This window comes from Periplaneta americana, chromosome 9 (genome assembly GCF_040183065.1).
Source record: "Periplaneta americana isolate PAMFEO1 chromosome 9, P.americana_PAMFEO1_priV1, whole genome shotgun sequence".
In the NCBI taxonomy this organism is placed as follows: domain Eukaryota; kingdom Metazoa; phylum Arthropoda; class Insecta; order Blattodea; family Blattidae; genus Periplaneta; species Periplaneta americana.
Window position 1 is genome coordinate 134,986,662 of NC_091125.1, and position 14,999 is coordinate 135,001,660.

At 35.0% G+C, this 14,999-nt stretch overlaps 1 protein-coding gene across 3 annotated transcripts in view; it reads right to left on the reverse strand.

Moving 5' to 3' along the window:
- Arl5 (ADP-ribosylation factor-like 5) overlaps positions 1–14,999 on the reverse strand; it is a 113,691-nt gene that overhangs the window by 24,414 nt on the left and 74,278 nt on the right. For all 3 annotated transcript variants that reach the window (XM_069835938.1, XM_069835937.1, XM_069835939.1), the window contains exons 3-4: positions 10,824–11,032; positions 8,489–8,724 (exon numbers count right to left, since the gene is read on the reverse strand). In XM_069835938.1, the coding sequence (XP_069692039.1) occupies positions 8,489–8,724; positions 10,824–11,032 (445 nt within the window). The remainder of the gene's footprint in view (positions 1–8,488; positions 8,725–10,823; positions 11,033–14,999) is intronic.

Consider the following 14,999-nt stretch of genomic DNA (forward strand, 5'->3'; position numbering starts at 1 on the left):
TGTGAAATGGAGACAAATTTTACAGTTTACAGCTATGATATATATATATACACACACGATACCGAAAAAGGCAGAATATTACATTATATTATCCTAACTACAGAAATGTGTTCTTTTACAAAGATCATATGTGAACTCTCTAGAACTAGCATATCGATAAACGAGAAATAATATAACATGAACAACGACCAACTTAAATAAATTGCATTATCAGCAATATATGAAAGGTACACAGAACCTGAATGATGGAGAATATATACATGGTGAATAAAGAATTAGTCCTCAAAACTGGTTTATAATTTGAAATTGGATAACCACTTGAACTGGAAAACATGTAGAATATATTATTCCTAAATTATTGTTGTTTAAAATTAGGTTAGATAAACACAATATAATATTTGTTACTCGGTCAAATGACAAATCAATGTAAAATAATGACTTATATTATATGGTCATTAAGTTTTATATACATGAATTACAAATTGCAAACGTTTTCGCCCATTCAGGCTCAATTATACAATATCTCAATATCAAACTGTTGTTTAGAAATATTTTAAATGCACAGAATTAGTTTTATTAGGTATAATTTTTATTTATTATTATTATTATTATTATTATTTTACACAGTCATTACTTTATTTTTCCATTAACACTAATATCTAGGTAACTGTCATTGTCTCAATGTAACACGTGCTGTGCTGATCATACTAATTGTACTATTCCTTTAGTTGCGAGATTAAATTCATATGTATTAATTATTTTTTTTTTTAAGTTAATACTTGTATAGTAGAATGTATTTTCCTGTTTGTGATAATGTATTCAGTCTCTTTTTTTATTATATATATATTTTTATTATTATTATTATTTTAAAGTTAATACTGATTGTGTATATGTATTCAATCTCTCTTTTTTACTTTATTATGTTGAAATCCTGGGAAACGAGAATGCGGATGCTTTAGCAAAGAAGGGCAGCACTGTTACTTACAGACCTGTTACTAAATCTACGTATTACTCTGTGAAAAGATTTATTAAATCTACATACTTAGACTTCAACAAACAAAATTTGATAACACAATCCCAAGGGAAAAAATGGAATTCTCTACATCAAAATCCACAGTTAATTCCCGATTTACCACGAAAATCGTCTGTAGCTGCATTTAGATTGGCAACAGGCCATGATTGTTTGGCCAAATACCTGCATAGAATTGGAATATATCAGTCCCCTAACTGTCCATTGTGCAACTCAAACCAAGAAATGGATTCGGAACACCTCAAAATCTGTGCTTCAGTGGCTGGTCATGATAATATCTTTGAAAAATATTGGAGTGCAAGAGGTCAAATGACTTTATTGTCAAACGCCTGGCATTAGAAAACAACAACAACTTTATTATGTTTATTATTATTTTTAAGTTAATATTTGTATACCGGTATGTATTTTTCTGTATGTGATTTGATCCTGGCTGAGTGGAAGAGAAGGCCTAATGGCCTTAACTCTGCCAGGGAAAATAAAACTATTATTATTATCATTAAATTGAGCCCTGCCCATTATGCATTAAAAGCCTTATCTTCTATTGACGACATAAACACAATTAAAATGATATACTTTGCATATTTTCATTCTATAAAGAAATATGGCCAACTCTTCTGAAGCCAAACATATTTTTGTTTTACAAATGAATGCCTTGAGAATAAGGAGCAAGTCCTGATGAGAGCCCACCAGAAGGTAGGCAACAATTTTGCACGACTGTCCACAAATAGCACATATACAGGGACTCTTGTTTACTGCACATCCACAGGGTGTTGTAAGCGAAACTTACACAATATGGGAGCTCCAAATTTTATTTCCGTATCTGTACATTCTTTTCCTGATAATGTTCCATAATAAAAAAAAAAATCAAGATACTTTTAGCAATAATCAGAACATTCATAATTTTAATATAAGACATAAATCACATATTTATCTGTCCTCTGTAAGTCTCAGCTGTTATAAAAAAAAAAGCAGTTCACTATTCAGGTATTACAGTATTCAATGCATTGCCTAATTATCTTAAAGCTTTGAAGGACTAAAAGAAAAAGCTGAGAACAAAATAGACGAAATTCCTCCATAATCTACCTTCTAATCAACTGATATATCATTTATGTTTGAAAATTTAATTAAGGGGAGGGGATGGTATTTTTTGGTGAAAAATGAGTAAATTAAAAAAAAAAATCCTTAAAATACTCTGTGATATGTGCGGAATGCATAGCATAACATTTTGTGGGTATTTGTGCCCTTATCGGATGTTGAGTCGTCATTTTTAAACTTCCTGCGTTATAGATTTTTAAATCACTCGTCCACTTTTATTGTTGTTTCCGGTAAATTAAATTTTCAAAAAAAATTTTTTTTCTTTATAATACCCTTTGATATTTGTGGAATGCATTACATGACATTTTGTGGGTATTTGTGCCCTTATCGGATGTTGAGACGTCATTTTTAAACTTCCTGTGCTATGGATTTTTAAATCACATGCCCGCTTTTATCGGTTTCCGGTAACTTCATTTTTTTTTTTTGTGCTACATTGCCAGACAAAAATGGATATAATTTCTGAACTATTAAAGATACATGCATGCAATTTAGAACACACATTCTTTAGACTATTAGGAAACTTTTCTCTGTAACAGAATTTTGTTAATTGATTTCATTTTAAAAATACGTCCGTTTGTTTGCAAGAAAGGAAATCAGAAAATTGTTATTAAATTTTAATTGTTTATTTTACAAACGTAGGGACTAATATCAAAATTCTGTTACAGACAGTTTGTAGAACATGCTTTTGCAAATAGATTGCAAAAAAGCTGTTTGAATCTATCTTTAAAAACGGTTTAGATATATCGGTTTTAGTACAATCCTGCATTGGGTATATTTTTTTTTCAAATTTGGGCCCCCAAATATTTTTTTTTTTTTTTCAAATATTTTTATTTGGTTGAGTTGCCACAGCTATGAGCTCTCTACATACAAAAAATTAATATTTTACACCAAATAGAAAAAAAGTTTTAAAAAATACCATCCTCTCCCCTTAATGTGCTTACTATGTATTGAATATTTTTGTATAACTTTTGACTTGTTCCATATCTCGAAGCTACAATGCTGCTGCAAGATCTATGAAATGCAATAAATGAAATGAAAAGAAAATTGATTTTACATACCAGTAGTAACTAAAAACAAATTGCTGTTTCACTTCACCTTGTGTGAAATGAATTGTACATAAACTATTGTTTTACCAGATGATTTTTTCGCTTTGCAAATCTAGATTTTTTTTTTTATAACATACATTGTCTAGCAGCATAACTTCATAATATGGGAATCCTATCAGAGCCAGACTGCAAACTTTGTGGGTCCAAGGACGTAATTAACAGAGATCACCTCCAACTCTGCCCAGCTTTAAATAGGACAACAGAAAGCGATCGGTATTGGGAAACTAGATGTCATGGGCCAATAATGAGCTCATACAGGGTTGGGCAGATAAAACCGGCCCCATCTCATGTCATACGATTTGGAAAATAAATTATGTAGGGTATTGATTTCTTTTCTTTCTTTTTTCTTGAAAATGTAATTATGTTGGCTATACTGTATCTTCCGCGTGTTTTGTGTCATTGTTGTTGCGCCATTGTTGCTTATAACCTCTTTTGGTTGCTGTTTAAAAGTCAGACGTTCTAAACACATGTAAAGAGTTGTTCTTTAAATAAGCATGACTTATTCAATACCAGAGCGAATATTCATTGTGGAGGCATACGTACAGACCAGCTGTATTAAGGAAACACAACAATTATTCAGAGACAAATATCCGCTTCACTCAGTACCAGCAAAAAGCAGCATTCAAGATTTGGTGCGAAAATGGCATACGACTGGATCCATCAAAAATGTAACAAGGAACAGAACTCCTTCTGTCCGGACTCCTCAACTTACAGCCCAAATTAATGAATTTATGACTAGGAGTCCTCGAAAGTCTACCACGAGATTGGCTCAACAGGTTCGTGTGAGTAGGAGAACTTGCGGAATTGCATCCGCAGTATCACCCATGAGAAATTGACACGTGTTTTCATGAACCTGTTAAAACGTGCACAGAAGTGTCTAGATGCAGATGGAGGGCACTTCCAACATTTATTATGAAGGTAAATGCATTTTATTTTCATTCCATTTGAAGTTTGTTTCAAATCATTAGTACCTATCAATGTCATAACACGGGCCGGTTTTATCTGCCCAGCCCTGTATTTCTGCTTGATTTCACTTGCAACTTTTAATGTACTTTGTGCATTCAATATAGTTAGTATTGTATTGCACTCTTTTTTCAGTTTGTATTTGAATTATTCTTTGGGTCAATGTCACCGCATAATGTATCCAACACTGGAATAGATAAATAAATAAAAAAAAATAACATGCATAATCTCTCCTCCTGTAGTGGGAATAAAATTAAGTCCTGGAAATCCAGTATTACATGTACCTGATAAACAACGAATTGCAACATCATCTTCATATCTTGAATATTTAAAGTTGTTAAAGGAATTTGGAATAGAATCTGAATCATCTACTTTATGGTCATTGATTTCAATAAAATAAATATTTTCATTCTTTAGATAGTGACCAGTTTTATTTTTAATAATTTTATTTTAGTAGGTTACTTTACGACGCTTTATCAACAGCTTAGGTTATTTAGCATCTGAATGAGATGAAGGTGATAATGCTGGTGAAATGAGTCCAGCGTCCAGCACCGAAAGTTACCCAGCATTTGCTCATAAATATTGGGTTGAGGGAAAACCCCGGAAAAAACCTCAACCAGGTAACTTGCCCCGAGCGGAAATCGAACCCAGGCCACCTGGTTTCGCGGCCAGACGCGCTAACCGTTACTCCACAGGTGTGGACTATTTTTAATAATATTCCAAATAGTTGCAGAATCAATACTGCATAGAAATTAGGAAACCATCCTGTGAAATTTTTTTTCGAAAAGATTTATTCAATACTCATACTATATTCTTTGACTCCTTAAAAGGAGAAGCATCACTAAATTCTTTACACACCCTTTGTATTCGTGGAACTTGGCAACAGGCGACACTTTTTTCCGAAATTGAAAATTAAATTGGAAGGATGCCAGTCTTGATTCATTGTAGGTCATCCAAAACAGCGTCAGTACCAAGATTAATGCTATACTTTTACACATGTTACACGTGTTGTATTGTAACATGTTATGGAGAGGCTGTATTGATTTATTTCTACATGAATTTTTCTCATTATTCAAAGTGCATATATACAGGGTGATTCACGAGGACTTACCACCACTTACAGAGCTTATTTCTGAAGACTTTTGAGCACAAAATATCATATAAACATGGGTCCTATTCTCAATATTTACAGAGTTACGTATCGTTATTGGAACGCATTGCTATGAACAACACGTAACTTTTGTCAGCGAACAGTCAGCAGCCAGCAAGAGCACATGACAATGTCGTGTCTACAGCTGTTTCACGGACAGGGTTCGTGCTCAATGAGTGAGATTGTTGCCTTTGGTTGCGAATGTTGTTAGATTCGTTCCAACAAGCGGTTCATGTATCAGTTCATGAATGAACCATGGATTATCTCATGCACTGGTTGGATATCTGCTACAGGATTGAAACAGAAATGGATGATGTTGCAATACTTTTTCGGATCATCGTGTACTAAATCCAGAGATGCTATAACTGTGATCGTATCTGTCTGAGATTATCGTTTCGCAGCTAATTCAAATTGCAGAAAATAGAATTTCGATAATTTTCTACAAAGAGATAAAAAAAATATGGAAGGTAAGAATTTCGCTAATTCGATATCGTGTAGAGGGGGACTCTTTCATCAAAAAAGAAAAAAATAGGTTTTTTTTATTATTCATTTATGTACTTTATTTATGATACTTTTAATCAAAGTTGCATGTTTGAAATGTAATTAACTATTTCAATATCCAAATAATTTTCGTTCTCTTTCCTTTTGGCGAAAATTTAAATTAAAGATAGATAGTGGGATTTAAAAAGGACGTGTCAGCTACTATGGCTATTTGCACCCTTATCTAAAATTCTTCATAAAATAAAGACACAAATAATATAATAATCAGAGTGCTAAAAAGAACTAAAAAGCATTGTCACGGTAAAACGAGGTACACAAATGCACTATACACAAGGTGATTTGTAAAAAAGCGAGCAGTTCTCCGACCCTAGGTAGTATTCAAAACGAACCGATAAAATTATAAAACTAAGGCCACCAGAGATAAATTGTATATCATATTTCATAACAATAAAATTTTATAAAATATTCGAATGTATAGGGTCCGAAATGTCAACTATGTAAAATCAAATATAAAACAACAAATGTAATCTCCAGATGTAAAGGGTCCGGAGGATAATTTAAATTAAATATCTAGTTTTATTATTCATCTGCACTGTCACCTTCCATCTTAACCTGACTGTTGTGAATAGTCGATCATGTCTTTCTTCAATATCCAGGATATGTTTGTGAGCGTATATTGTAGGATGGATGAAAGATCTTGTCTACCAAACGAAGTCACAAACACGTGAGGAGCTACTTGCGTGCATCATACATGCCGCTACGAAAATTAAAGATAGCCGTATGCAGTTACGTAGAGCAACGAGTGCCGTTCACAAGTGTGCGGCCAAGTGTATCAAAGCGGACAAGATATTTTTTAAAATGTGTTGTAAACTCCCCTGTAAATTAGGGTGCAAAACTGAATTGCAAATAATCAAGTCGATGGAAGTGGTGTGATTTGTAATAACTGTTGTGACAAGTGCGTAAGAATAATGCAATTTTCTAGTTAAAAATAGGAAAAGAAATATATGTACGAAACAACAAAGGAGCTCACAGCACATTTTTAGCTTCACAGTACTTTCTACGTAAAGATTTTTTTTTTTCCTACAGAATATATTTGTTATAGTAACAATTAATATTAGAGGAGAAAAATTCGCTCCGGCATTGGGGATCGAACCCAGTTCCTTGGTTCTACGTATCAAGCATTCTCACCATTGTCCTACTCTGAAGTCCAATCCACAGCACTGGATCGAACTCTCCTCCTCCAGTGTTTTTCCCTTTGTGGCCTGACTCCAAGTTGGGCATATATGCGATCCTTGTATAATGGCAGTTGACTTAATATAAAATGTCAACATAATGCCCAACTTGGAGTCAGGCCACAAAGGGAAAAACACTGGAGGAGGGGAGTTCGATCCAGTGCTGTGAATTGAACTTTGGCATAGCTCAATGGTGAGAGCACTTGATACGTAGAACCAAGGAACAGGGTTCGATCCCCGATGCCGCAGCGAATTTTTCTCCTCTAATATTAATTGTTCACAGTACTTGCCATTTAAAAAAATTATAATTCTGAATGGTTCATTCTCTGTTTGTATTATTCTTTTACTTCAAACTAAGAAAAAACATATTTTACAAACAACTTCAAAATAGTGTAACTCTGAAAATATTGTTACATGTGACCTACAACCTACCGGATACAGCATTATACTCCCTTAACGCTTGCTACAGTAAACACAAAAAACTCTGAACATGAGATAAGCCAATTGAAAGTTGCTTGATGAGCACTGTTGCCAGAGAGATACAGCGACACAGCAAGAGCGACAGAGACAGAAGATGGCAGCTGCTCTCTCTGTCTCACAGTGCATATTTTGTGTGCGTAAAAACATAAAAAAACAGCCACAGTGAGCCAACACGTTTCATTAACTATAAACAACGTTGCAGCAATCTTAGTGGCTAATTGCAAAATAGTGCACACATCACTCACCCTTCTTATTAATCTTCATACATAAAAATCGTAAAAATTCAAATTGTATCATCATAAATATGGAACTAAAAGATCTGATTTTATACGACTAGAGGAACCAAAGTGGTTCACAAGCACAGCTCTGAGCCATGGTACCTACTTTGGTCCAAGGTTATACAATAAAATAATTGATAAATACCCAAATTTGGAAAATTTTAGTATCAGAAATTTAAAAAATAGTGTTAGGAATTTAATTTTTAAAGAATATATATTGATTTAATATGTATATGTATTTGTATGACTTAAATTGTTAAAATTGAAATTATATTTTTAAATTTAACTTATTCCTGTAATTTTTTTTCTTGACCCAGTTTGTGTCAAATAATTATCTTTGTGTTTATCTTTGTGTTTAGATATCTCCCTGAGCACGAGTTTTTTACTCCTTCAGGGAAGAACTAAGATTGTATTTTTGTCCATGTTATTTTACTAACAATAAACAATCTAGTCCTGCCTCATATTCATAGTTGTTCTGTGTTACAAGAGGGGAAAAACACTCTCACATTACAAGCTGGTGACTTAGAAATCAATGACTTAAAGATTCATAGAACATAACCTAATGCTGAACAATTGGTGGTGGTGATGATCATGATCCTGATGATCCGATAATATGAAAAATGAAGCTTTCTTAGAGCATGAGAACTACTCACCCTTCTCCTGTGAGAGCACAACAGGATTGGATTTGCCACTGATGCTTCTTTATCGACGTGAGGTCTAATTGTTTACTGATTTCAGCTGCAGACATGGAACCTTTCAAGTCTTGTTTATTTGCGTATATAAGAACTGCTGCTTTTGACAGCTCTTCGTGGGCCAACATTCGATACAATTCTTCTCTTGTCACTGCTAGCCGCTCTCGATCAGTCGAGTCAATAACTACAATTACGAACTGTGAACACACAATCTTCATTAAAGTGTATGCCAATAACATATTACTTAATAAAAATCTCAAAATCAAATGAAATTATGAAGAGAAGGAAAGAGAGAGAGAAAGAGATGATGATCAATATTGATTTCATATGCAAAGATCTTCAATATTTATTATACACTCTTGGTCTTACTAATAAAAACTCTATATACAGACGTTTAACTCTCTTATACTTATACAATGAGTAGCTCGTTTATAAGTCGTGTGTAAATTCCTTACTAATAATCACTACATACGTCGTGTATAACAGTATAACTGTTACACAGCTACGTCATAGTTTCGTCATTACTTCGTTACGAAAGGTAATAAAATATCTGAGATCCTCTATTGCATCCGGTAGAGCACTCTAGTGTGCCGTGTTAAGAATCGATAGTATAATTGGTTCTGATCGATTACCACACTATATTTTGGTCAAAGAGAACAAGCTATAACAGTAGTATTCTACTTATTCTGTGCTCTTTGGTGTGTTCTTCTGTGGTTACAAGGCATCCATCATCATAAAATGACAGTTGATACGAACAGCTGTTAGAGGGGCGGCTATTTTTTATCTATATACAACGCTTAAACAAGGGGTTTCGTGTATATAACTACTGCAAAGCAATTCCTATTGTATAGTTACAGATTGTTTATACATGCATCGCTTATGCATGAATGTTTTCTGTCTCAAGTCTCGTATAAAAATTATATACGGTTTGTTAGTAAGACAGTTAATCGATAGTTACAGAGCTGAACTGAGCATCTGCCATCTAGTAGTCAACTGCATATCTAAAAGGCAGGATAGGGATGCTGCTGATATTGTTCCACATTAACTATATGGCTTTTCTTTGACCAAGCTTTCCACTTCACATCTCTTCCCAATTTTTCCTATCTCGAGGCTAGGTGGACCTGTATCCCTAAAAAACTGTTTGGGCATAGCTGGAAATCGAACCCGGTACCTCTTGGTTTATGGTCACACAAGTTAACCACTAAATCAAGAAGGCTGTGTTATCAAAGGTTACTATACTATTAATTGTGACGTAAAAGAACTCAATTAATTTCACTAACATGCGAGTGCTTAACTGTGACAAAACTTCAAAACTACACACTTCAAGTTTAACGGCATAATGATCCAAAATAAGTAAAGTTACACATTTCAGATTTTGAGAGAAGGTATTCTGAAATGTTCCTTGCATGAAGTAAAATGTTCTGTTTTCTTTTACTAATAATATGAGGTTCAAAACTGTCTATGGACAGTAAACTAAACAATAAACAAGAATAAAAAATTAAGCTGTGTTAGAAAGAGTGGGTGAAGAAAGAATGATGCTGAAACTAATCAGGAAGAGAAAAAGAAATTATTGTCACTGGCTGAGAAGAAACTGCCCACTGAAGGATGCACTGGAAGGAATGGTGAACAGGAGAAGAGTTCGGGGCAGAAGAAGATATCAGATGATAGAAGACATTAAGGTATATGGATCATATGCGGAGACTAAGAGGAAGGCAAAAAATAGAAAAGTTTTGAGAATGCTGGGTTTGCAGTGAAAGACCTGCCCTTAGGTAGAAAACTATGAATGAAACTTGCTCTTCCTTCCTCTTATTTAAAACAAATTATTGTTGTTGATTCACTATTAATTCAGTTTACTACTTTCATTTCAGATCAAGTAACACATTTCTATTTCATTCATTGTTTTTAAAGTTATGATAAAGCACATCCACATTTATTTTAATAAAGACTGCATAAAACTTAACATTGATGGAGGACAATTTGTTGCATGGCAAAGGAAGGCCTCCGTATATATGGCTGGCTGAAGGTCGCAACATTTTAAGATTCAAAAGCAGAAATCTAATTATGTAATGTCCGGAGATCAGGGAGGCCATGTAATAAACCATGTCCTATCCAAGTGTTGGTGTGTGTTCAGGAAATTCTATAGGTGACTACTCCAATGTGAAAGGGTGTCGCCATACTAAAGCAGAAGGATAAATCACACAAAAACGCAGCAGTAAAAAAGACAAATCTATTCAGAAAACTGCCAATTACAAACGGTAAATCAAACCTTACTAGAGGAATTGTGTCTCGTTATCACCTCTGTATTGCTGTAGTACGTGCTCCACGCAGCTCGCAAGGACTGCTGGCCCCCCAGATCCCACATGATGAAATGTATATTCTTCCACACCACTTCCTCCACATTCGAGCCGATGGTGGGCGACGTGTGGACGACCTCATTCATCAGGTACTGGTAGAGTATTGTAGTCTTGCCTGCGTTGTCCAAACCCACCATCACTATCTTGTGCTCTGCAAACAACACATCACATTACTACTGATACATTAGACTGACATCCTCAAATTATTACCCTTTCAAACATCCCTTCCTCCTCCTACTGCTCATTCTTCTTCTCTTCCTCTTTCCTCCTCCTCATCACCATCACCATCATTAACAATATCATCTCTCTTCACATCACTACCATCAACTTATCAATTTACATCATAATTATTGTTATCAAACTTTTCCCTGCACTTCATGGACGATCAGGTAATAACGACTGAAGATCAAGATGTGTACTACAAGCTCCGGAAGTTATGTGAAGAATATCAAAAGGAAGGGGGTGGGAGACTAAGTACTACGTACTAACATAACCAAAACAAAGGAAAGTATAAAAAGAAAGACGAAGGGCAATGAACCAGAAGATAAGGCCACAAACGTCAATAGTGAGGAAGAACAAATAGTGGGTGAAGAGGGGTAAGAAAAGTAAGAAAAAATAGTGCAGTAAAGAATCGTAATATTAAAGTATAAAGTGGAAGTAATGTAATAAATAAATTAAAAGGGACAGTATAGTGAAAGTCAAAAGTGTTATAGTTAAGGCAAGGGAATTATGTGAAACTAAAGTAAGGAACAAAATTAGTGTACAAAGAAAGTATAAATCAAAGTGCTCAGAAGATACACAGTACATGAGAACAGGTAATGCCTATTAGTGCAAGAATGATTTATAGACTTTAGTTGAAAGTGATCTGGATGATTTTAAAATGAAGAGGGATTGTGCTGAAGTTGTGAGATGAGTTTGTTAGAAATAGGTTAGTTTGAGTGTATGAATAAGATAGAAAAGAGTGGATGATCTTTTGTAGGTTATGATTATAATAGTACGAGGATCGCTCCAAAAGTAATGCACAACATTTTTTTATTTATTTTTATTCTACACCTTTGCAATTTATGGACGTCATAGATACAGCCTTCCCGCTTGTATTCAAATTTAATTTAAGTTGTTCCCGTGGGTGGCGTCATGATAGCACTCCTTCAAGTATAGAAGCATTTGAAATGTGGATATGGAGAAGAATGGAACATGTGAAGTGGGCAGACAGAATAAGAAATTAAGGTGTTGGAAAGAGTGGGGGAAGAAAGAATGAAGCTGAAACTGATCAGGAAGGGGCAAAGGAAAAGAAAATGATGGGTCACTGGCTGAGAAGAAACTGCCTACTGAAGAATGCACTGGAAGGAATGGTGAACGGGAGAAGAGTTCGGGGCAGAAGAAGATATCAGATGATAGACGACATTAAGATATATGGATCATATGTGGAGACAAAGAGGAAGACAGAAAATAAGAAAGATTGGAGAAAGCTGGGTTTGCAGTGAAAGACCTGCCCTTGGGCAGAACATTGAATGAATGAATAAAATAAAGCATTGAAGTGGATGAGAGAAATAGAGCATAACTCATAACTAAATGGGATATTATGGAGTAAAGAAATTAGGCCAACATAAATGAAAAAGAAATTCTTAAGATAATAGTAGAAAGTACTGTTGTACGAGGGTTGATTCGTAAGTCATGCCAACTATTCTTTTTTCTGTCGAAAATGCTCCAATGCAGAAAATTTAAATATATACGTTTCAAAACGTACAACATATACTGAAATTTCTAAGTTCCATATTTTTAAGGGATCACAATGGTGAAATAAAGAACTACCATACTTATGAAGCTAGATTCACTAAATTTTTATCAGTGGTATAACTGGTTTATAATGACAAATGTACAAAATTTCATCCGTCTATGGTAGGTGGTTTGCGTTTTATTAATATTTTGTTAAAATATTGAATTGCTTTATATAAAAAGTCCCTTGCATTACAATTTACATTATTCTTAACTGACTGATACACTCTTATATGGGTCCTTATACATGGGATCAAAACTTACTACAGGGTTTTGCTGTAAAATGAATAATTACTAGAATGGTTTATTATAAAAGAATAAAAAAATTAAAATATTAATACGAGTAGTAATAAAAAAATTCCTAGTAATTTACCGATTCATTGTACAGAAAAACCCAATAATAATGTTTGTTCTAATGTACGAGGCGCATCCAGAAAGTAAGTTTCCCTATTTTTTTTTAAAAAAAGAGAACACACACTTTCAGGAAAACATTTATTGGCAACAGGTACAGCAATGTTTCAGCTATTTTTAAACATAGCCACATTCAGAATTGAGACACGTGGGATCAACTTTCGTATCCCTCTGTCGTAGAACTCTGCCGCCTGGGAATAGAACCGCGTGTGACAGACATCTTCAGCTCTTCGTCGTTGCCAAAACGCTCACGAGAGAGAGAGAGAGGGAGAGAGGGAGGGAGGGAGAGAGGGAGGGGAGGGAGGGAGGGAGTGCGGGAGGGAGGGGAGGGGGAGAGGGGAGAGAGAGAGTGTGTGTGTGTGTGCATTAAAGAACTTTATCACCGACCGAAGCTCGCAGGCGGCGGGAGTAGGAATAAGAGCTTCCATTTTGGACCACTGCTGCCACGCTACTGGCACCAGGCGGGACCTGTCCGGCTGGCATATAATTGATACGTCATAGATCTGTTATGCATGCGCAATTGACACGGCTAATTACGTTTACTTTCAAGGGGAAAAAATCGGTAAACTTACTTTCAGGATGCCTCGTATATAAAGAATCATATACGTTTACCTATATCAGTTAAAAATAATGTAAATTGTGACGCAAGGGACTTCTTATATAAAGTGATACAATATTTTATTAAGATACTAATAAAATGCAAACCACTCAACATAAAAGGATGAAACTTTGTACATGTGTTATTATTAACCAGATAAAAGTTTTGCGAATTTAGCTTTAAAACATGGAAGTTAGTAATTTCAGTATAGTGTTCCCTTAAAGTTGACACTATATGGGATATGGATGCAAAACTCTCTGGTAGGATAAAAGGACAAATATAACATTTTGAAATCGTTTTATTCTCGTACAACCTGTTAACATCATTTGTACAAACTGTTTAACATCCTTCAAAATAAGTAGTCTCCTAGGTTGTCCACAGTTCGTTGCCATCGATGGGTAAGACTGCTTGAGATTCTGTGTGTGCTACAACACGCCGAACTGCAGTTACGATGTAGTGTGTTGGCAAAGCATTTCCCACGAAATGGCTTCTTAGTTTAGGAATAAGATCGAAGTGACAATGATTACGACCGGAAGAATAGGTGGGGGTGTGGCAAGACCTTCCATCCCCAACGCTGTAAACAACGTCTCTGCTGTGTGAGGTCTAGCGTTGTCATGTAAGATTATAGCGTTACCCAACAGTTCTGGACTTTTCTCTCTCGTACTGCACGGCGAAAACGGTACCGCATATACGGTATAATACCGTGCATTTAGGCCCGGTTGCAGAAACGCAGATCAAATCAGTCCCTGATCGCCAATCAGTTGATGTCTGATTTATTTGATTGTTCATTGCGTTGCACAAACGTGAATCTCCAATCAACTTGTCTCAATTTACTAATTGCTGATTTGAGAAAGAAATACATTTGACAACAGCGCTATTTAGCAACCACAGCCAATTTGATGCTCTTTAAAAGTCGCGAAACGAATGCATCAAGTGGGCGGTGACTAGGAAAACAAGTGAATGTTCAAGTGAATGTTTTGCTGTTTTGTTGCTTTTTGTAGAAAGGAAACAGGCGGATTCTATTTGTATATAGACTACAATATATTGAAAAAAAAAATGAAGCCAACAAAAAAAAAAAAAACGTGAGGGGGCTTCTGTTGTGCGATTTGCTAGGGGAGTCGACAAGAAATTGGAATATGCATAGCCTCCATAACCCAAAACAATTCCATTTCCCATCTCTCTGTTTACAAATGGAGCTCTTAACCTACTCATTAAAAATATTGTGTTGTCATGTGTAGAACCCTGCCAATGGGCTACAACATTCCAGAATTTAAATGATGGTGTAGACTACATATTGCCTGTATATTCCCAGAAAAGAAACTTTTTCTATTTC